This window comes from Delphinus delphis, chromosome 9 (genome assembly GCF_949987515.2).
Source record: "Delphinus delphis chromosome 9, mDelDel1.2, whole genome shotgun sequence".
NCBI lineage: Eukaryota > Metazoa > Chordata > Mammalia > Artiodactyla > Delphinidae > Delphinus > Delphinus delphis.
In genome coordinates this window covers 31,497,886-31,522,204 of record NC_082691.1, presented here as the reverse complement: position 1 = coordinate 31,522,204, position 24,319 = coordinate 31,497,886, and the positions used below count along the sequence as shown (strand labels likewise).

The following is a 24,319-nucleotide window of genomic DNA, read 5'->3' as shown; positions in this document are numbered from 1 at the left end:
GGACCTTATTGTTTATTTTATGTAGAGTGTCCCATATTTTAAAGTCCCAACCTCTTACTTCTTTACTGGATTACTGCAAATTTTAATACATCTCTTTTCAGGCTCCAACTCACTAAGATTCAGAATCTGACCAATCTATGTTACACTTCTAATATGTATCTTATGTTTCTAAATAAAATTTCCTAATGCATAGGAGTGGCCTAATCACTCAATTCACTCACACATGCACACACACACACTTCTGCTTTGTACTAAGCAGAGGGAATTAAAAAAAATAGACCTGGTAAGTAGTCTCTTAGAGCTCCATCTGCATGTGAAAACACAGAAATAAATGACTTCAATACAATTTAATAATCAATATAATAAAGATAAATATGAGGCATACAGAGAGTCTAAAGGAGTCTAAGTCCTTGGGCCATGAAGAGAAGAAAGAGAATGGGAAATCATGAAATAGGACATAAAATAGGAAGTAGTGACCTTGTGGTGACCTATGAACAGAAACAAAGCACGAGGAGGAATTCTTACTTAAAAGTGGACAAGGCAGGAGAAGGCAATCCAAACAGAAAGCATGAGCACATGAAAAGATCACAGATAACATGTTAGAACTGCAAGCAAAAATGGGGTAGGAGTGTAGGACGCACAGGGAGGAAGAGCAGGACAAGGCTGAAGGGACAGGCAAAGGTCAAATCCAGACCGTCACTAAAAAACTGGGACTCTATTCTAGACCCAAAGAAACCATTCAAGAATTAAGCCAAAGTGAGATAAAATCAAACTTGAATTTTAAAGTCACAGGATGGATGACTGTAGAGCATGTAGGGAAGCAAGAAAACCACCTGAGAAGTTGAATCAACAGAGAGTTAAAAATCTGAGCAACATTTTCTTTTTTTTTTTTGCGGTACGCAGGCCTCTCACTGTTGTGGCCTCTCCCGTTGTGGAGCACAGGCTCCGGACGCGCAGGCCCAGCGGCCATGGCTCACGGGCCTAGCCGCTCCGCGGCATGTGGGATCACCCCAGACCGGGGCACGAACCCATGTCCCCTGCATCGGCAGGCGGACTCTCAACCACTGCGCCACCAGGGAAGCCCTGATTTATTTTTTTAAAAGAAATCAGAAATCCGAATTTTTGTGTGAATTCAACCAGAAATCCATATGTTTCTGTGAAGTCTCCTGATTTTAAAATAGTAATGTAAATTCTCTGTTAACCAAGCAAAACAGGCCACAGGCTGAATTCAGTCCACGGATCACATGTTTCTGGGAGAGTGGCTTTCAGTAATAAAATTATTAGATCAGGCTTGTTAATTGTATGTCAAATTTGGAAATTTTAAAATATAGCTGGACCGCACAGAAAGATCATCCAAGACACAAAAGCAAAACACCTAAAAGATGGATAATTCTGCCTACATCAAAATTAACAATGTCTGTTCAATTACCAAATAAATTTGTTAAATGGAAGAAAATGTTTGCAATCTGTATAACTGATAAATGATCAGTGCCCAGAAATATAATTACTACAAATCAATAAGAATAAAAAAATAGCCAATAGAAAAACAGGCAAGCCTACCTCAAGAAACAAGAAAAATCTCAAATAAACAATCTAACCTTACACCTAAAGGAACTAAAGAAAGGAGAACAAACAAAACCCAAAGTTAGCAGAAGGAAAGAAATCATAAAGATCAGAGCAGAAATAAATGAAATTAAAAAAAACAATAGCAAAGATCAATAAAACTAAAAGCTGGTATTTCAGAAGATAAACAAAATTGATAAACCTTTAGCCAGACTCATCAAGAAAGAGAGGGAGAGGACTCAAATCAATAATATTAGAAATGAAAAAGGAGAAGTTACAACAGACACCAAAGAAATACAAAGCATCCTAAGAGACTACTACAAGCAACTTTATGCCAATAAAATGGACAACCTTGAAGAAATGGACAAATTCTTAGAAAGGTATAACCTTCCAAGACTGAACCAGGAAGAAACAGAAAATATGAACAGACCTATCACAAGTAATGAAATTGAAACTGTGATTAAAAATCTTCCAACAGGGCTTCCCTGGTGGCACAGAGGTTGACAGTCCGCCTGCCGATGCAGGGGACACAGGTTCGTGCCCCGGTCCGAGAAGATTCCACATGCCGCAGAGCGGCTGGGCCCGTGAGCCATGGCCGCTGAGCCTGCGCGTCTGGAGCCTGTGCTCCGCAACGGGAGAGCCCACAGCAGTGAGAGGCCCGCGTACCGAAAAAAAAACTTCCAACAAACAAAACTCCAGGACCAGATGACTTCACAAGTGAATTCTATCAAACATTTAGAGAAGAGCTAAAACCCATCCTTCTCAAACTCTTCCAAAAAATTGCAGATGAAGGAACACTCCCAAACTCATTCTATGAGGCCACCATCACCCTGATACCAAAACCAGACAAAGATACTACAAAAAAAAGAAAATTACAGACCAATATCACTGATGAATATAGATGTCAAAATCCTCAACAAAATACTAGCAAACAGACTCCAACAACACATTAAAAGGATCATACACCATGATCAAGTGAGATTTATCCCAGGGATGCAAGGATTCTTCAATATACACAAATCAATCAATGTGATACACCATATTAGCAAACTGAACAATAAAAACCATGTGATCATCTCAATAGATGCAGAAAAAGCTTCTACAAAATTCAACACCCACTTATGATAAAAACTCTCCAGAAAGTGGGCATAGAGGGAACCTACCTCAACATAATAAAGGCCATATACGACAAAGCCACAGCAAACATCATTCTCAATGGTGAAAAACTGAAAGCATTTCCTCTAAGATCAGGAACGAGACAAGGATGTCCACTCTCACCACTATTATTCAACATAGTTTTGGAAGTCCTAGCCATTGCAATCCGAGAAGAAAAAGAAATAAAAGGAATACAAATTGGAAAAGAAGTAAAAGTGTCACTGTTTGCAGATATGATACTATACATAGAGAATCCTAAAACTGCCACCAGAAAACTACTAGAGCTAATCAATGAATTTGGTAACATTGCAGGATACAAAATTAATGCACAGAAATCTCTTGCATTCCTATACACTAATGATGAAAAATCTGAAAGAGTAATTATGGAAAAACTCCCATTTACCATTACAACAAACTGAATAAAATACCTAGGGAGACAAAAGACCTGTATGCAGAAAACTATAAGACACTGATGAAAGAAATTAAAGATGATACCAAGAGCTGGAGAGATATACCATGTTCTTGGATTGGAAGAATCAATATTGTGAAAATGACTATACTACCGAAAGCAATCTACAGATTCAATGCAATCCCTATCAAATAACCAATGGCATATTTTACGGAACTAGAACAAAAAATCTTAAAATTTGTATGGAGACACGAAAAACCCCGAATAGCCAAAGCGGTCTTGAGGGGAAGAAAGAAGCTGGAGGAATCAGACTCTCTGACTTCAGACTATACTACACAGCTACAGTAATCAAGACAATATGGTACTGGCACAAAAACAGAAACATAGATCAATGGAACAAGATAGAAAGCCCAGAGATAAACCCACGCACCTATGGTCAACTAATCTATGACAAAGGAGGCAAGGATATACAGTGGAGAAAAGACAGTCTCTTCAATAAGTGGTGCTGGGAAAACTGTACAGCTACATGTAAAAGAATGAAATTAGAACACTCCCTAACACCATACACAAAAATAAACTCAAAATGGATTCGAGACCTAAATGTAAGACCGGACACTATAAAACTCTTAGATGAAAACATAGGAAAAACACTCTTTGATATAAATCACAGCAAGATCTTTTTTGATCCACCTCCTGGAGTCATGGAAATAAAAACAAAAATAAACAAATGGGATCTAATGAAACTTCAAAGCTTTTGCACAGCAAAGGAAACCATAAAACAGACAAAAAGACAACCCTCAGAATGGGAGAAAATATTTGCAAACGAATCCACAAAGGATTAATCTCCAAAATATATAAACAGCTCATGCAGCTCAATATTAAAGAAACAAACAACCCAATCCAAAAATGGGCAGAAGACCTAAATAGACATTTCTCCAAAGAAGACATACAGATGGCCAAGAAGCACATGAAAAGCTGCTCAACATCACTAATTATTAGAGAAATGCAAATCAAACTACAATGAGGTATCACCTCACACCAGTTAGAATGGGCACCATCAGAAAATCTACAAACAACAAATGCTGGAGAGGGTGTGGACCAAAGGGAACCCTCTTGCACTGTTGGTGGGAATGTAAATTGATATAGCCACTATGGAGAACAGTATGGAGGTTCCTTAAAAAGCTAAAAATACAATTACCATATGATCCAGCAATCCCACTACTGGGCATATACCCAGAGAAAACCATAATTCAAAAAGACACATGCACCCCAATGCAGCACTATTTACAATAGCCAGGTCATGGAAGCAACCTAAATGCCCATCTACAGATGAATGGAAAAAGAAGTTGTGGTACATCTATACAATGGAATATTACTCAGCCATAAAAAGGAACAAAATTGAGTCATTTGTTGAGACGTGGATGGATCTAGAGACTGTCATAGAGAGTAAAGTAAATCAGAAAGGGAAAAACAAATATCGTATATTAACACATGTATGTGGAACCTAGAAAAATGGTACAGATGAACCGGTTTGCAGGGCAGAAGTTGAGACACAGATGTAGAGAACAAACGTATGGACACCAAGGGGGGGAAACCGCGGTGGGGTGGGGATGGTGGTGGTGGTGTGATGAATTGGGCAATTGGGATTGACATTAGTATACACTGATGTGTATAAAACTGATGGCTAATAAGAACCTGCAGTATAAACAGACAAACAAACAAAAGAACTAATGCTAAACTTTCTTTGGGTTATTTGTATGGAAATATGTTAATATAAATGTTTCAGACATTAGATGAAATTTCTAAAAATCTTATATGTTCTGGTATAATATTTAAGGCATAATTCTAGTTATTACTTGAAAATGTATATCTCAGAAATAACTAAATTTCCTTGTCAACTGCATTATTATGAACTTTCATCAAATCTTTAACTGTGGTCATTTTTAAGTCTTTTGTCATTTACAGACAGTTCTGGGTGTACTCTGATGCTTTCGCAAAAATGTTCCTATAAAAGGGTTTCATCTTCAAGGAATTCATGGAAAAGACTGACAAGTACAGGTTTCTGGTTACTGACTACACTGCTGAACTGAATCAATAGGCATTTTCAGAACTCTAATGGAAAACTGATTAATTATAAAAGTGCTAACAAAAGATCAAGACAAAAAAAATAATTACATGGGACTGAGTGAACTGATGACGATGATTATAATTTTTGTGACTTTCTGTTTGAATTAAAAAAAAATCCCACAAGGACTCAGAGGCAAAAAATATACAAATCAATTTTCACTGCAAAGTAAAGGAGCTGTTACAGTGGAGGATTACTGGACTGAATGTCAATATTATGATGTAGTATGAGTGTGTTTCGTGTTTGGTAATTGCAATCATTGTTGCTTTTGTTGTCGTCATCCATTTACAATGCTGGATGTCAGTTTATTTATCTCTTGTAAAAATAAAATACAGTGTGTGAGTGTGTGTGTGTGTGTGTGTGCGTGTGTGAAAAAAATGAGGTTTCGTAAATTCTCTCTTAAATTTTCTTTTACTAACTGCTAGTATATACAAATATTAATTTTTATATGAAGACGTCATACCCAGCTTGCTAAAGTCACTTATTAATTCTAATTCTATAGATCATTTTAGATTCTTTATTTATCTGGAAATAAAGTGTTATTTCTTTTTTTCTGTATTTAAAAAAAAAAAAGAAATATAGGCAAGGGACTTCCCTGGTGGCACACTGGCTAAGAATCTACCTGCCAATGCAGGAGACACAGATTCAATCCCTGGTCCAGGAAGATCCCACATGCCATGGAGCAAATAAGCCCATGCGCCACAACTACTGAGCTTGCGAGCCACAACAACTGAGCCCACATGCCACAACTACTGAGACCACACACCACAACTACTGAAGCCTGAACGCCTAGAGCCTATGCTCTGCAACAAGAGAAGCTACCACAATGAGAAGCCCATGCACCACAATGAAGAGGAGCCCCCGCTCGCTGCAACTAGAGAAAGCCTGCATGCAGCAACGAAGACCCAATGCAGCCAAAAATTAAATAATTAATTTTAAACAGTACACAAAAAGTACGATCCGTATGGTAAAAGGTTGATAAATTAGACTACATTCAAATGTAGAGCTTCTGCTGATCAAAAAGATACTTTGAAACCCATGAAAAGCTCATATCCAGAATGTATAAGGAACTCCTACAACACGCCTAGTGTTGAACACACGAGTTCAAGCGCTTATTAGCACAACTACTTTGGAAAGCTGGCACAACCACTGAGGCTGAACATACACATACACTATGACTCCCCAAGTCCTCTCCTGAGTGTAATCAGACAGAAGTGTATGCATGTATACATCAAAGCCTTGTATAGGAATTTTCACAGCAGCATTTTTTGTACTAATAAAAACTGCAAGCAAGCTAAGTGATTATCCTTGAGAAGGAACAAAAGCCCAGTAACTGGGAAGTGGTATAAGGGGGATTTCTGGATTAATGGAAACGTTCTGTATCTTGACCTGCGTGGTGGCTGCATGAGTAATTAGCTATGTACTTCTGTATGTGCTTGTGTACATGTCTGTAATACTCAATAAAAATAATTTAACATATATATACCTTCATATAATTCAACATTTAGAAGACAATCTAGAAAATTTGAACAACTGATTGTACTGATATATTAACATGCTAATGAATCCTTGATTAACTTTTTAGAATAAGCAAGTCATTAGGTGTGATAATGGTAATGCATATTTATGTTTTTAAGACTTCTTATATCTTAGAGAGTCATACTATTTATAGTGAAAGGATATTATGTCTGAGATTTTCTTTAACATAATCCATGGGGGAGTGACGGGAGGGGCACAGCAGGTATAGTTGAAACGAGGCTATGAATTTATAATTGTTGAAGTTAGGAGTTAATAACTGTTGAAGCTGGGTGTGAGTACATGGAGGAGCTTCATTATATAATTCCTGCTACCTCTGGAAATTTTCCATAATACTAACTTTAAAAATATAAACACATGCAGCACTATTTACAATAGCCAGGTCATGGAAGCAACCTAAATGTCCATCAGCAGATGAATGGATAAAGAAGATGTGGTACAAATATACAATGGACTATTACTCAGCCATAAAAAGGAACAAAAACGGGTCATTTGTAGAGACGTGGGTGGACCTAGAAAGTGTCATAAAGAGTGAAGTAAGTCAGAAAGAGAAAAACAAATATCGTATATTAACGCATATATGTGGAATCTAGAAAAATGGTACAGATGAACCGGTTTGCAGGGCAGAAATAGAGACACAGATGTAGACAACAAATGTATAGACACCAAGGGGAGAAGGGGAGGATGGGATGAATTGGGAGACTGGAACTGACATATATACATATATACACTAATATGTATAAAATAGGTAACTAATGAGAACCTGCTGTATAGCACAGGGAACTTCACTTCGCTGTACAGTAGAAACTAACACAACATTGTAAAACAACTATACCCAGGACCTCCCTGGTGGTGCAGTGGTTAAGAATCTGCCTACCAATGCAGCGGACACGGGTTCGAGCCCTGGTCCGGGAAGATCCCAGATGCCGTGGAGCAACTAAGCCCGTGCGCCACGACTACTGAGCCTGCACTCTAGAGCCCGGGAGCCACAACTACCGAGCCCACGCGCCACAACTACTGAAGCCCACACGCCTCGAGCCTGTGCCCCGCAACAAGAGAAGCCACCGCAATGAAAAGCCCGCGCACCACAACAAGAGTAGCCCCCGCTCGCCACAACTAGAGAAAAGCCCACTCGCAGCAATGAAGACCCAATGCAGACAAAAATAAATAAATTTATTAAAGAAAAAACAAAAAACATACAAAATAATACTCTCTGTATACACTATTATATGTACATACTATTTGTATATATGTAATATATACTACATATAAAAATACATGTATGTTCTTTTTTAAAAATCTGTATGTGCATACAAATTCACTGCAACAGATCTGGAAGGGTAGAATATACCAAGCTAGCAACAGTGATTAATTTGGGGACAGGGAATGGGATGAGTAATATTTGTAATGTTTACCTTTTCTCCAAGGAGAATATACTTATATACATCCAGGAAATTTAAAGTTAATTTAAATTAAAAATAAAATAAAAATAGATTTTTTAAAATTAGCATATATACAATTCTTATTTCTCACCTTACCGTCACCTTTTAAAAAGGTAATTTTGAACATCTATTTTTTAACCTAAGCAAAATCTTAAGACCTAATGAGACTCAAGAAAGTAGTTTGAGGGACTTCCCTGGTGGTCCAGTGGTAAAGAATCCGCCTTCCAATGCAGGGGAGGCAGATTCGATGCCTGGGCGGAACTAAGATCCCCCATGCCGCGGGGCAACTACTGAGCCCGCGCGCTGCAACTAGAGAGCCCACATGCCACAAACTACAGAGCCCACATGCTCTGGAGCCCAGGCGCCACAACTAGAGAGAGAAAACCCACACACCACAACTAGAGAGAAGCCCAGGCGCCACAACTAGAGAGAAGCCCCTATGCCACAACTAGAGAGAAGCTCATGCACCGCAACGAAGATCCCACGTGCCGCAACTAAGACCAGACACAGCCAAAAATTAAAAATAAATAAATAAATAAAATTAAAAAAGAATGTAGTCTGAGGGATGAGGGACTGCCCTGGTGGTCCAGTGGTTGAGAATCCTTCTTCCAACGCAGAGGACGCGGATTCGATCCCTGGTCCAAGAACTAAGATCCCACATGCCACGGGGCAACTAAGCCTGCGCACCACAACTACTGAGCCCACGTACTCTGGAGCCCACGTGCCACAACTAGAGAGAAGCCCGCACACCACAACAAAAGATCCTGCATGCTGCAATGAAGATCCCGTCTGCCGCAACTAAGACCCGAAGCAGCCAAAAATAAATAAATAAAATAAATTTAAAATATACAGAGATTTAAAAAAAAAAGAAAGTAGTGTGAAAACCTGAGAATCTCTGGTGGGGTCATCAAACATCCTTCATGCATTACATCGAACACAAAAACTCGGCCTCGACACATCACTGCAATGTGACTTGGGCAATGCCCTTCACTCTCTGGAAAAAGAAAAAGAAAATAGAAGACTCAAATCTCTCAAAGTTAAGCAAGAGTAAAGCTGCATATTTATATCCAACAGAAAAAAAAATTCCTCCAATATTTTATCTCTCATATATTCATCAAATATGTCACATGAATAAAAATACTTTAATAAGGTGATAAAATTTCAGTTATTATGTCATAAATACATGTTCCTGAAACCCGTCCATGTAAAACATCTAAAAATCCACGAAAGTTTCAAATATTTGTATACCTTAAGAATCATATAAATTCCGTATTGTTGCAGGACTTTCTAGTTTTATTTATGGATAGGATGGGAAGAGAAAAGGGTCGCAGAGAAATCCTGGAGGAGAGCTATTTGAGTTAAGTTTCTTTTGGGGTTTTTCTTTTTCTTTTTTTAACATCTTTATTGGAGTATATCTGCTTTAAAATGGTGTGCTAGTTTCTGCTTTATAACAAAGTGAATCAGCTATACATATACATATATCCCCATATGTCCTCCCTCTTGCGTCTCCCTCCCACCCTCCGTCCCTATCCCACCCCTCTAGATGGTCACAAAGCACTGAGCTGATCTCCCTGTGCTATGCGGCTGCTTCCCACTAGCTATCTATTTTACATTTGGTAGTATGTGTTAAGTCCATGCCATTCTCTCACTTCGTCCCAGCTTACCCTTGCCCCTCCCTGTGTCCTCAAGTCCATTCTCTACGTCTGCGTCTTTATTCCTGTCCTGCTTGGGGATTATTTTAATGTTTATTGATCATCACATAATTTAACTGCAATAGTATCTAGCTGTGATTTCTCAATAAAATAGTTTTCAGCAGAATAAGGACACTGTATGCCTGGGTGGCAAGGAGAAAGCATTTTGCCCAATCTGTAGCATTACTTAAGGCTCTGATGACACCTGGTAAGCCACTGATAATTGATTCTATGACTCATTTGGCACATCTTAATTCCCCAAGAACTATTTATTTTTGAAAAATTTTTTGAGACTATCCTGATTTAGTCCCATTTTTCAAGTACTAGTCCCTTTGAGAAGGGTCTTCCTATAAGATCTCTGCTCCTTCCCTCTCAAAAAAGAAAGAGGAGGAAGAAAGTTAGGAAAGACATATACTGCCACTGGAAGTAAATTTATTGGTTGACATTACGTACAAGGAACTGTGCTAAATGTTTTACACAGATTATCTAATGAAATCTATTCATCAGCTAAGAGGAAGAGCCATTTCCTGATAGCACTATTATTTTTTCTCTTATATCCTATTTCCTCAAGTCCTTGTAGGTGAGGTATGTATTTCCTTTGTCCCTCATGGCTATTTCCAAACCATTTCTTCTTTCTTCCCCTTCAAAAACCTCCATACCCTTTCACATTTACCACCACTACCTTTTATTGCTGTCCTCTATTACCTAAAATTTCAGGCTGCAAAAGAAAAAATAAAATAAACCTGATGCCAAGTTAATCAATAAATATTTGGGAAGAGGATGACAGAAGGGTGCTGCCACAGGATGAGCATAAGAGGGGATATCTGAGCAGAGAAATGAAGCAAAGGTGCGAATACAGAAATACCTGCAGGAAGAGAGTTCCAGGTAGAGGAAACAGCAAGTACAAGGGCATTAGGACAAAAATGAGCTGGTCTGCTTAAAGGGAAACAAGGTCAGTGCAGCTACAGCAGAGAGAAATGGGTAGAATGGTAGAAAAAATTGGGGCTAGACCATATTGGCCTTAGAAAGGGTTTGCAATTTGACGTATGATGGAAAAGAAGCCAATGGAAGGTTTTAAGCAGGATAGTAATAATGTCACCTAATTAATACTTTACAAAGGGCACTCTAGCTGCCATATGGAGAACAGATTTTAAGAGGGAAGAAAATATACAGCAAGATCAGTTAGGAGGTAACTGAAGTGGTCCAGGTGAGAACCACCTAAGTGAGAGCTGATGGTGGCTTTGACTGGGGTGTGACACTTGAAGGAAGCAAGAGGTCAATTTTTTCTTTTTAAGAAGGGAGATATTACAAATTGGTACAACCCGCTAAAGAGGGAAAACTGTTAATGCAGCACAGAGAGAAAGGATAATGCAGAAGCAAGGTCCTTGATTAAACAAGAGGTGGTGGAGCCCAGGGCACCTTACAGAAGGGTTATCCTTAGGAGTCAGAACAGTTCCACACTCTTAAAAAGAGAAGACAAAGTATATGAATATGCAGTAGTGTACTGCAAGGAGGTTACAGAATGGGCAATATTTGAATGAATGTTTCTATGACTGCTGTAATAAATTACCACTAACTTAGTGGTAAATCACCACTAGCAACACAAATTTATTGTCTTACAGGTCTGGGGACCGAAGTCTGAAATGTGTCTCACTGGGCTAAAATGAGGGTGTCACCAAGTCTGTGTTCCTTCTGGAGGCTCTAGGGGAGAATCTGCTTCCTTTGCTTTTTCAGCCTCTAGAGGCTGCCCACATTCCTTGGCTCAGGGCCCCATTCCTCCATTTTCTTTTTTTTTGGCTGCCCCACACGGCTTGCAGGGTTTTAGTTCCCCGATCAGTGATCGAACCTGGACCCTGGCAGTGAAAGTGCTGAGTCCTAACCACTGGACCGCCAGGGAATTCCCTCCATTCCTTCATCTTCAGAGCTATCAAGAGAGGATCATGACTTTCTCATGCTTGCATCCCTTTGGTTCTCTCCTCTGCCTCTTTCTTCACTTGTAAGAATTCTTATGATTACTCTGGGCGCACCTGAATAATCCAGGATAATCTCCCTATCTCAAGGTCAAGTGATTAGCAAACTCAATTTCATCTGCAACCCAATTCTCCTTTACCATTTAAGGTAACATTCAGTCGGTTCCAAGGATTAGGAAGTGGACATATTTGGGGGTCATTATTCTGCCTATCAGATAGGCTGGCAACTTTGGTGATAGAAACATTGCTTTACATTTGTTGAGAAATAAAAGAGTTCATTGGCTGGGAATAAAGAAGGAGAAAGGCATGAAACAGTCTTCTCTGGAAGTGAGAGAAGAGCTTGACAAAAGAATACAGCAAGGCAGTGCTTTCCGTCCACTTGAGGTTTGACTGAGAAAAGTTAAGTGATGTTTTGTGGTTTCCTTTGGCCAAGTGAATTGCTAGGGTAGGTGTCTTGAATATGTGGAGGAAAGACAGAAGACTGAAATTTAAAGTGCTGAGGCGGGGGTGGAGTGGGGAGGGAGGGAGCAGGTGAGCAAAGGTTTGAATGTATACGTAAGGAGTGGTGACAGGAAAGAACCACAGAGAGATGTGAAGATGTGGCCACGGGGAGGGAGAAATGAAACAGCGAAGAACTGCAGAGTAACTGAATTTTAAGTCAAGATGTGGTCAAAGAAATGGCTGAGGTGGACCGAAAGGAAGTGAGTTGTGAAAAGAAGGTGGAGGTCAGAGTGAGATGCCTACAACCACACTGCTGGAGGTGAGAGGGTTTTCGATTACAACAAGGTCTATGGCTGGGCCATGGGAGTGGGTGGCTGCTTGAGAAGGAGAGGAAGGAAGGAGAAGCCACAGGTCATCCACAAATGGAGGCTGAGGCCAGCAAGAATGTGACTGAGGTAGTAACGGAGAGACAGACAGTGAGACTGGTGCTAAAGCAATCAATGAATGAAGGAAAGTGACCAAAAGGCAAGTCACTATGACAATGACAAGCAGGGGTGACATAACCTGATAGCATTTTTTTTCAAGAGCTCAAATTGCAAGGGAAAAGAAAACATGAAAAGGGCAACAGGAAATAAAGAAGACACCAACATCTCCTACTTGCCCTCCAGTACCAAAGTGTAAGAGAAAAACAAAATCCCCATTTGAGATGGTTACAGGAAAAGCAGTGTAAAAAATAACCAAGTTTCATGAACAGCACCTTTCAGGAGGAAAGGGGAACTTTCTGAGAAAAGGTGGAGAATATAATGGATTCTGCTGACCATGAGCTCCATCAAGTACAGCAGAAGGGTTTGGGAAGGAGTGGAGGGTGGGTCCCAGCAGTGGGGAACTTGAGTCAAATTAGGCTATGCACAAATCCATGAATCTAGATGACAAGAGATGACATTCGAAGTCTGAACTTCTTGGGTAAAACGAGGTGCACAGGATGAAAAGCAAAACTGAATTAGTCTTAATGGTCTCGTAAGGTAAAAAAAAAAAAAAACAAAAAACAACAAAAAACAAAACTAGGTCTAACTTGCCTCGTTATTGAGACTAGCCTCTTATCTGCAGCAGCCTGCATGCTGCCGTCCCCCTCAGCACACATAATTTCTTCAATTTTCTCCTTATCCAGGATAGATTCTATAGCCAACATTACAATTTCTCCCTTGCAAAAATCCTCATTCCCTCTTCCCCTGCACCTGCCCCTGTTGCTGAAGGAAAAAACACAACACACCATATAGTCTAACTTTAAATTCATAAAAACACATCTCAACACTGTTTAGCTACCCTATGTATGTCTCCACAGAATGTTTGCTTTTCCCACTTTCCAAAATGATCATTTCAAACCATCTCCTTTTTTTCTCAAATATTCCACCACCACCTCAGTTCTTATTTCACCAAGGAAAACACAAGCAGTACATGGAACAGCCTCCTCTTCCTACAGCAAGATCAGCCCATCTGTGTGCATCTAGACGCACACTTTCTGCACTGCCTCTCATCCTTGCTCCTGCCAAAGACCAGTTCTTCCACCATTTCTGCTCTTATATTCTCAATGTCTTTGGTTCTTTATCCTTTCCCCTGCAAGATAATTTTTCCTTCTCTCCTACGTCATTCCTATGATGTATCACCCATCTTTTTTAAAATAAATAACACACACACACACACACACACACACACACACACAAAATCTTCCACTGCACATCCAAACCTTTTCTGCAAGAATTATTTCCAAATGCTGCCACCACTTCTTCAGTTTGCTTTCATCTCCTCCAGCTGAGCTCCGTTCCCCAACTTCCACTAACACTGCTCTTGTCAGGGGCAGCCTCTGTCCACATCAGTCTGACAAATCCAATGGTCACTTCCAATTTCCACCTCATTTGACCTCATGGGAGCATTAGGTAGAACAGTTCTTTCTCGTGGCTCCTGGGAGACCACAGTTCTTGTTTTCTTCCTGCTTTGGTCTCTTTTGCTGGTTCCTCCTTCTCTGACCACCAAATACTGTATTTGACTGTGATCAGGATCAATACTGGTTCCCCTGATCATCTTCAGCTACATGTATTCCAAAAGTAATCCTATTCTTATAGGATTCTTACAGAATCCTATTCTATTATTAGCAGGCATAGAAATCATAGAAAATGATTTCTATGCCTGCTAATGATGACTCCTAAATCTTTATCTGCAGTCCTGAATTCTCCCCAGTACCCCAAACTCTGTACCCAACTGCCTATTTACATTTCCACTTAGATGTCTAAAAGGCATCTTAAATTCAGTGCAGTCTAGGAAACTATTTTCTTCCCTATATATTTCCTCCCAGTTTTCCCCACCTCATGAACCAACACACCTATCTACCCCGTTAGCTTCTCAAGCCCAGTAACTTGAGGGCATCTCTGATTCCTCTTTTTCTCTCACATCTCACAACCAATCTATGAATAATTCTACTTACTCCATATCCAAAATCTCTCCAGAATCTAGTAACTATTCACCACCTCCATGCTACCACCCTAGGACAAGTCATTATTATGGCTCACTGGGACTACTAAAACAAGCTTCTAATTCATCTCCCTGCTGCTACATAGCTCTCTCCTAAAAATTTATTCTGCAAACAGCAGGCAGAATGATCTTTTTTAAAACATAAACTGTTCACATCACTCTCTTGGTCAAAACCCACTAATAGTATCTAATCACATTTTAAATAAAAGCCAAAAAACCTTAGTTGGCTTACAAAGTCCTATATGACCCAGACGCTTCTACATCTTTACAATCCGCCCCCTCCTTCTTGCCTACTCTGCTCCATCCACATTGCCCTTCGAACATGCCAAGTTTATTCATGCCCAGAAGATTCCCCCTCAACACACACACAAACACACACACACACACACACACCCACCGCCACCTCTGCCTCCACCACTACCAACACACTGAACTAAACAAAAACAAAAATGAAAAGCAAAAAAACTGTGCCAGATCATCTTATTATTCAGATCCTCAGTGAGGTCTTCCCTGACTACCTAATCTAAAACAGCCCCCCAGTTACTCATGTGATTTGAATTCTCTATATAGCATTTGTCACAAACTCTATGATATTTTTCCATGTTTACTGATTCCCTCAGCTTTATCCCTATTTGCACTTATTCACCTAACTGTAACTTCAAGAACATACTAACCATGACAGCTTAAACCACTGTATCAAGAAGTACATTATTAAATTAATGAATCCCCACCTTATGCACTGTTACTTAAAGAACTTACCTTATCTACAGACATACCTACTAAGCGATAAAAGATTGAATTCAAAACCAGGTCTATTGATAATAGTTCTTAACTAATATGCATATTATTTCTATTTGCTACTGCTATTCTCCTATCAATTTTCTCCTGTTCATCTTTTCAATTCACATTTGGACATTCAACTTTATGCCATAAATAGTCAGGTTCCTAATTCTTTCTCTTGCAACATCAAGGTAAATGTGTCTGGTCTTAAGGACATTAAGTATCTCAAGCTCCTACAGAGTTTTACAAAAAGTTGAGTTCTACATGAAAGCAAACTTATACTTCTCACACTATAAGCAAAACTGGGTAATGAAATTTTACTTTTAAATAAAATTTTATAGAAGAAAAATACCCATTCATAATGACATTCTGCAGTAATATAAACTATGTTATTAAATTTATAAGAAAAATTCCTGAAGTAACTGGAAACCAGCAGTTACTACTACAGAATTTTCCCTTTGGAGATATGCTAGGACACCAAGCAGAAAGTGCCATGAAACTAACTGTAAAAACAAGAACTTTGATGCGTCAATCTGAACTCATGTGCCTTCAAGAAGATGGGTATCAGGCTCTTACCTCATACGAAGAAGAGGAGTGGGCTGAGGGGAGGAAAGCATACTCACAAAGACACATGGGACATGATGAGCACATACAAACACTCAAAAAGAGAATTCAGATAAGAAAGGAGGGTAGAAAGAGAAGGATCCAGATCGTATGCTCCAGATCTCCTAAAACTGATTCATAATTCTACTCTTTAACTAAAATTTAAACTCTCAAATGATGCAACGTAAGCAACAGGTTTGTACAGAACCATGTAAGACAGCTGCAAAAAATCCATTCCCACAAATTACTTCCAGCTAATCACTATGACTGAAAGAAAAGGTTCATAGAAAGCTTCTGATTACTCAAAATCCAGTGAGAAATATTTTTCAAAACAGTATGTTCCAAATTAAAAAAAAAAAGTATGTTCCACAGTGCCATGGGAATTCCCTGGTGGTCCAGTGCTTAGGACTCGGCACTTTCACTGCTGTGGGCCCAGGTTCTATCCCTGATCAGGGAACTAATATCTCGCAAGGCACACAGAGCAGCCAAAAAAAAAAAAAGTACGTTCCACAGCATCACAGAAGAAACTGCAGCAAAACTACCCAAATCCCAATGCTTTTACCAGAAAAAGTACATGTGTTTGTTTTCTACTTACCAGTCCTAAAATAATTAATAACTGAATCTCTAGTAATTCCTGGAACCTTGCAGGTGGAGAACAGCATTCGGAATTGATGCATATCTAGAGGAGTATTTCCAACTTTATGAACAGGCAATTTTTCTCTATCAAAACAAACCAAAAAAGTATATTGACCAAGAAATCATTATAAAATTTATAAACCAAACAGTCACACCTATAGTATTTATCCCCAAATGAGTACATTAAGCTTCTCAACATTGTGCGACCTGAGACCTTGGGTAAATAGGTAACCAAATTGACATAACTATCCTTACTTTCTTAACAGCTGCCAGTAGTTCAAGATATGCCAAAGACTTATACTTCCTCTTTCCAATTGCGTGCCTTCCTTTGGAGGCCAATAGTGTTCAATATGGCTTGCAGGACCCCCAAAGTTGACATGTAGTTGTGATGGCATACGAACATCCAGGTAGGCAACATTCAGCCACCAGTCTTCCAGCTAAAAGAAATTGAGAACATCAGCCTAATGCTACTGATAATACTTCAGTGTGTAACTGCTGGGGGGAAAAAAGCTCTATTTGTCCTTTTTTCTTTAATTAGTCTTCAACACTTAAAAACATCTTTCGTTTTAAATCATCACAGATATTAAAAAACGGTACTGTGATCATTTCTTTCTTTCAGAATTATGGGATCTGAATTAAGTTCAACTACATTATCAAAAACATGAAACAAGAAAGCACCGAAACAAACACCTTCAGACTGATCATGCTGAAATCACCAAGTACTCAGAGTACCAGGAGTACCCAACAAAGTACTCTAGGTGTGTTTCCTTAGAGTACCTGGGGTACAATAGATATTCAACAAATCCTCAATTATAACAATTATTAAGGCATTATAATTTTCCTATTTCCTTTTTCATAGAAATATGAAAACTTTTCAGTAGGCTTAAAACTAATTTGGATTTTTCAGTGACACCACTTTCTATGCGTCCCTCTTTCATGACGTGCAATTGAATTTCATGTATAAGTAAGTGGATGTCACCAAATTACCTGGAGCTCTTTTTGAAGAATTTGATGTTATAAACTATAATCGGTCATTTGGAAAAAGATATAAGTGAAAAGGATACAGGCAGAACAACAACTTCTTTACCTTTACCCTAATTTAATTAAAGTCACTCAAGGCTCAAGATTGAGAAAAAAGGCATCTTGAGGTATAAAATTTTATTATTCCATCATAGATATCAAAGGAGAATGAGAAGATCAGCTTGCTTTTTATTTCTAAAACTAAATGAGAGTTACAATCATTATTTCTAGATCAAGGCAATATCTTAAATTACGGAAGCTCATCCTCTGGTTTGTACTACAGAAGCAGAGTAGTTAAGACGAAAAAGTCAAAGAAGGTTCCTTGTGGCAAATTACCGAAATCCTCAGTAATTATGAAACGACTGTCTCCTCAATCTATCTAACTAAAACATAGAATACTCATAACCATTCTCCACTCCAGTTTTGTAATGGCCCTTTTCTCCTACGTACTGTTTAAATATTTGTATGCCACCAATGTGATGTTTATTTTAGTGTTGTGGGACTTTGATTATCTGGGCAAAATGTTTTTCTCAAGCATGGTCTACAGATGACCTGCATCAGAACCACATGGAGTAGTTGTGAAAATCAGGATTTCTGGGCCCCAATTCCAGAGATACTGAATCAGAATCACTGGTCCCAGGAACTCTGCATTTTAACAGGTTCCCCAAAAGGAGAAGAGCCCACACACAACACTTACTTAAAACTTCCCAGAGTTAAACAATTCACTCATTCTTTTGGATGATGATAAAGACAACAATAACTACAAGGATTTTACAGTACAGTAATAATTTAAAAATGAAAGCCACATACACTTTTATTTTTCATTAAGTATCAATATTCTAAGTACAATAACATAAATACCCAATTTCTTTTTTCTTTTGCCCTTTCAAGTAATTTCTGCTGCAATTTTTCTCCAATACCATTTTGAAATTTTTGAACAATTGCTTCAGTTTTCTTATATTCTTCTTCATTTGCAAATGGCTTTACTATAAAGAAAAAAATATGCATTAAAGTACCTAGATATCAAGTACCACAAACTCACCTCAATTATTATTACTTACACAAATCTTGACTCAGTTATATAAAACACTTATGTATTAGAGCAGTCCACTAAATTATAATAGAGTTTACAACATGAAAATGGCTGAAAAGCAATAATGCAAAATACTGGAAAAAATAAAACGGTGGATACTACGTAGTCGATAACTACTTCCCCCAAAATTATTTAAAAATCATTCTAGACGATGATAGTTAAAATGACATACAGGACTATCATCTAGCTACTAGTCCAATAAGAAAGTAAATCCTGTTTAGCCATGACTGAGAGAAATTAAAGCTTCTTTCCACTAATGTCGAAGTAGAGCCTTAAACATTATGAACATAAGTGCAATATGTATGTAAATTTAAGTGTAAAGCCTTCCCAGAGCACTGTAGGGTCCCTTCTGGCCAATAGCGATTTCACACACACACACACACACACACACACACACACACACACACACACACAGAATACAGGGGTCCTAGTCCATGAAAACCAAGTGTTCTGAAAATTAAGCTATAGATGAAAGTAAATTAAAAATCAAGGGGCATTAACATCTTCCTTTTGTTTTATTTTTGTCACTTCAAAGTCTTCTCTTAAAGTTAATTTAAATAGCTGCATTCAGAGAGCACAAGTGAATAATCAGTGAATTTTTTAAAAAAGAAACTAGAATTCCAAGATGAAAGTAGATGCGAAAAAAGAACTAAAAAAAAAAATCAGAGGGCTTCCAATTAAACAAAGGGAACTAAGGTCATAAATTTATCGTCACTTCTAGAAACTCACTAAAATGAGAGTAATTAAAAAGGCATAAATTCGGGGCTTCCCTGGTGGCGTAGTGGTTGAGAATCTGCCTGCCAATGCAGGGGACACGGGTTCAAACCCTGGTCTGGGAAGATCCCACATGCCGCGGAGCAACTGGGCCCATGAGCCACAATTACTGAGCCTGCGCGTCTGGAGCCTGTGCTCCGCAACAACAGAGGCCGCGATAGTGAGGGGCCCGTGCACCACGATGAAGAGTTGCCCCCGCTTGCCACAACTAGAGAAAGCCCATGCACAGAAACGAAGACCCAACACAGTGAAAAATAAATAATTATTAAAAATAAAAAAAGAATGTTAGCTTAAATCTGGAGGTAAACACAAGAAGCAGAAAAAATATTTCAAAATGCTTGCCTAAAGGCACGGGATTGGCAGTGGGGGAAATGAGGCAGAGGACTACTACTTCTTATTGTAAGCCTAAAAGTACTACCTGGCTTTTTAAACTATGGAAAAATTAACATGAGAGAGAAAGACAGAAATGTTTTGGACATTTTAAGGATAATTTTAATTATCATAAGCCTAGAGGAAAAAGCAATTAGACCCTCATCAACTTCTAACAATTTCGCAGTTTTCTAAGTTGCTAGCAATATTAATATATGCTAAAAGACTACAAACATACCTGATTCAAGGTATTTCTTTAATGATTCTTCAAGTGAAGGAACAGGCAGTGATGGAAGAGAATCCTGGTACTGAAATGTTCTTTCTTCACTTGATTTAGCCAACTGATTTTCCATGATGCAATCACAACAGGAACACTAAAGAAAAAAAAAAGCCCTCACAATTCAATTTCATAAATATTCTTTTAGATGCTAGTCCCAACTCACTACATCACTTTTTAGTGACCACAGTATATCTAGGACCTGGTCCTAGTCCTTAGGAATTCATGAACTTGTCAGAGAGAGAAAACCAATTTAAAAAAAAAAGTGTAGACTCAAAAGTGCTAGAGGTCAAGGAGTGATCAGTAAGACCAGTATAATTATCATTTATTGAGCACCTACTATTTGCCAAGTACTGCAGTAAGTGTTATAGAAAATGTGTTCTCTCTCTCATATTCATACTATCTCTGAAAGGTGTCGTTCACTGCCATTTTACATAAGAAGTCAAAACTCAAGAGAGATTTAGTAAACTGCCTAAGGTCAAAGCAACAACTCAAATCCAGACCTGTATAACCACAATCTTCCTCCCATACAAAGGCTACATGATAGTGGGTGAGGTCTAAATGGGTAGGTAGAATTCAGATGTGCAGAAAAGGATAATGGGCTGAGAGAAAGAACTTTGAAGAGGAAAATATGAAAAGTTGTGGAAGTCATCCAACTATACAGAGTTACAAAATGTTACAGAGTACATAAATCATATGACAGGCTGCTGTAACCTAATCCTGCAGTGGTGTGAGGCCTAAACAGAATGATCTCATGTATCCCAAAGCAATCTTGTACCTTTTCCACAGATGTATTAATTTTCAGAAAAATCAAAGTAATACAAAATGTGAAAAGAGGTTCCTCAAAGAAGCCTTTATAAATTATATATTAAAATAGCAGTTGAGAAATGAAGAAACATTAATATTGAATAAGAGTTTCCTGTCCTTTCAAATACTACCTGTTAAAACTAATTGCAAAGCCAAATAAAATATTCCACTCAGAAAGTTATAGAATAAAACATTATAAAAAACAATGGTGTGGCAGAGACTGTTTTCAGCCAATATAACTTCCCCCCTTCTTTCTTAACAGAATCCTGAGTTTCAGCTGGGTAGACAGCCATATAGCTGTATCTTTCCTACTCTCCCTTGGAGCTCAGTATGGCTTTGCGATGTATATGTTGCCTCCAGATCATTCCCCTGTAAGGAACTACAGGTGTTCTCCTGTGCTTTCTCTCCTCCTCCCTGCCTATCAGGAAAGTCCCAACTGGAACAGCACTTTGTACCCATTTATGGGAGCCAGGTATTGAGGCTGTCAGAATCTTCCTACTAGTCCTGGACTCCTTCTTCTAGATGTATCAAAAAAAAAAAGAAAGATCTTTTATTTATGCCATTGTAGTTTGGCTTTCTTTGTTAGGGGAGAAGAGCTTAGCCTACACCACTAATATAACCCCAAAATGAGGTACAACAAAGATCTCAATTCCTCTGCTTCTTCTTATCTAAATAGGAAGAAGCACTTCACTTTGACCATCCGCAAACATGCCTTTAGTTCTAATAGAAATGTAGATCTGGGTCCAAATACCAACTCGCCATTTTCTAGCCATATGCCCCTGCACAAATAACTTTACCTGAATTTCTTCATCTGTAGAGAGGATACTCAAATAATCAGAGTTGTTGTTAGGGTTTTCTTTTTTTTTTTTAATACCTGCAAAACTGCACTGTAAAAATAATCTAGTTTTGAGACAACCATATCAGGCTAGGTAGAATGTCTATGAGCGGCCCCCATGATTCTGCCCCCTCTAATACGCAGAACCTGTGAATATGAGATTATCACTTCCTTGATTGTAATGGTGTTATTGCACAATTGACCTTATTTGAAGTAGGGAGGTTATCCAGGTGGGCCTAATCTAATCACTTGAGCCCTCCGGACCAGAAAGCTTTCCCCAGGAGGTGGCAGAAGACTAGTCAGGGAGATTAAAAACATGAAAAGGACTGGAGGTGCTATCTGGCTTTGAAAATGCAGGTGGGCTCGTGGAACTGAGAGAGGCCCCAGCTGACAGCCATTAAGGAAACTGGAACCTCGGTCCTACAACTGCATGGAAATTAATTCTGCCAACAACTTCAATGAGCCTGGAGATGGATTCTCCCTCAGAAAGCCCAGACCGACAAACTTTTATTTCAGCTTTGTGAGATCCTAAGCAGCATATCCAGCTAAACCTACAGAGACCTCCCATCTACAGAGCTGCTAGCTAATAAGTTTATGTTTTTTTAACTGTTAGGTTTGTGATAAATTGTTATGGTAGCAATAGGAAACTAACACACAGATACAGAAAAAATAAGCTATTCTCTGTATACATCCCTACCACTCACTAGACTTTAGGAATCTGAGACCACGACTACCAGTACCATACTCACAACAGTCTTAACTCACCAAAAGGTACACAGTAAAAATAGGAATTATCAGATTCTTTCATGGAGGATTGTTTTGAACTCTCAATCACAAGGATTAAATAATACAATTCTAAAATAACCTACAAGTGCATTAAGAAAATGATGACGCTGGATTTAATTACAGTGGGCCTCCTGGGAGCAATAAGATGTAAACTCAAAGTAGAAAACAGAATCAGGTAAACAAGAAACAGAAACAAGTAAAATAAATAGCTTACCACATACCGGTACACCAAGATCAATTGTTTAGGACTGCCAAGAGCGCGTTGCAACAAATCTGTTTTGGAATCACAGAGATCTGAACTGGGCTGGTGACTGTGGGCAGGAAGAAAAACAAGTTTAACAATTGCAGGGGTACAAAATTAACAGAAACTAGTAAAAGAAGGTGGAAGACGGACAACTTAGGGGTTGGAGGCCCCAAGCCTCAAACTTTTGGCAATCACAGCAAACACACGCAAACAGTCCAGCTGCCAGAAAGCTGGATAAAAATTACTACACTACTAACTAGGTTAACTACTAGGACAACTACACTCCCTTCCATGAGACAGTCCCCAGAAACGATGTACCTCCCGGTGCCCGGGTATCTGGTGCCGGCGCTTTGTCGCAGGACTGCAAGTTTAAAGCTTGGTTCTAGAGACGAGAGGAGTAGAGGGCGACGAGAGGTCGGAGACTCCTCCCACCAACGCAAACGCAGCTCCGCATACTTCAGAAGCCAGCAGGTGAGAGAAATTCAACCAAGCACCACGACGGACCAGCCTAGCGGCCCAGCCTCAAGGATACCTTGCAGACCCCGGCAAGCGAGATGCCTTATGCCACCCCCGCCAGTCCTGGCAACTCACGCTCTCCACAATTTAACGCTGTTCTAACGCCTTAACTTTTCCCCACCCGCGAAGGGTTAGCGGGGGAAGGAGGGAGGAAGAAGGGAGGGAGGTAGGAAAAAGAGAGGGAGGGACGGAGCGCTACTCGGCCGGCTGACTAGTCCCAACCCCCAGCGGCTGAAAAACTCCGCCGCAGCGCACAGCTGCGCAGGCCCGCTTCCCTGAGGCCGCCCCGGAGCGGCAATTGGACGGAGAGCCGCGAGGGTCCCGCCCACGGGCACCGGGTAACGGGGATTGGCTGGGAAGCCGCGACGGTTCCGCCCCCCAGCCCCCGCGTACTTGAAGGCGAGGGGGGGCGGGCCAGGCCTGCGCTCTGGTGCGACCTAGCTCCGCCTCCAGTCGTCTGTTTCGGGCAGGGTTCTAGGCTGCGGGCGCTGGCAAGGCTCGGCTGGGCGGACAAGAGAAACAGTCCAAATACAGCCCGGGAGCAGTCAACTACTTGCTGCCGGTGGAGCTCAGCGCATTGCCAGGGACACGGAGGGCTCTAAGGGCCGTGCTCCGCTCACGCAGTTACCTAACCGTCTGGAGCTGATGTAGGAACAGATGGCCCATTTTCACCTGTTCCTCTTCTAGCCCCACCTATGGCTTACCAGCCGCTCTTACCCCG

General features: G+C 39.6%; 1 protein-coding gene across 6 annotated transcripts in view; it reads right to left on the bottom strand.

The window, feature by feature from the left end:
* CROT (carnitine O-octanoyltransferase) overlaps positions 1-23,814 on the bottom strand; it is a 61,996-nt gene extending 38,182 nt beyond the window's left edge. For 4 of the 6 annotated variants that reach the window (XM_060020355.1, XM_060020357.2, XM_060020360.1 and 1 more), the window contains exons 1-7: positions 23,401-23,814; positions 23,060-23,149; positions 20,372-20,507; positions 18,759-18,883; positions 17,133-17,314; positions 16,837-16,961; positions 9,116-9,224 (exon numbers count right to left, since the gene is read on the bottom strand). In XM_060020355.1, the coding sequence (XP_059876338.1) occupies positions 9,116-9,224; positions 16,837-16,961; positions 17,133-17,314; positions 18,759-18,883; positions 20,372-20,486 (656 nt within the window). In that variant the 5' untranslated portion in view covers positions 20,487-20,507; positions 23,060-23,149; positions 23,401-23,814. Of the gene's footprint in view, positions 1-9,115; positions 9,225-16,836; positions 16,962-17,132; positions 17,315-18,758; positions 18,884-20,371; positions 20,508-23,052; positions 23,150-23,400 lie in introns of those variants that run through there. The other 2 variants (XM_060020356.1, XM_060020358.1) reach the window with 2 other exon arrangements.
* Positions 23,815-24,319: the final 505 nt, after the last annotated feature.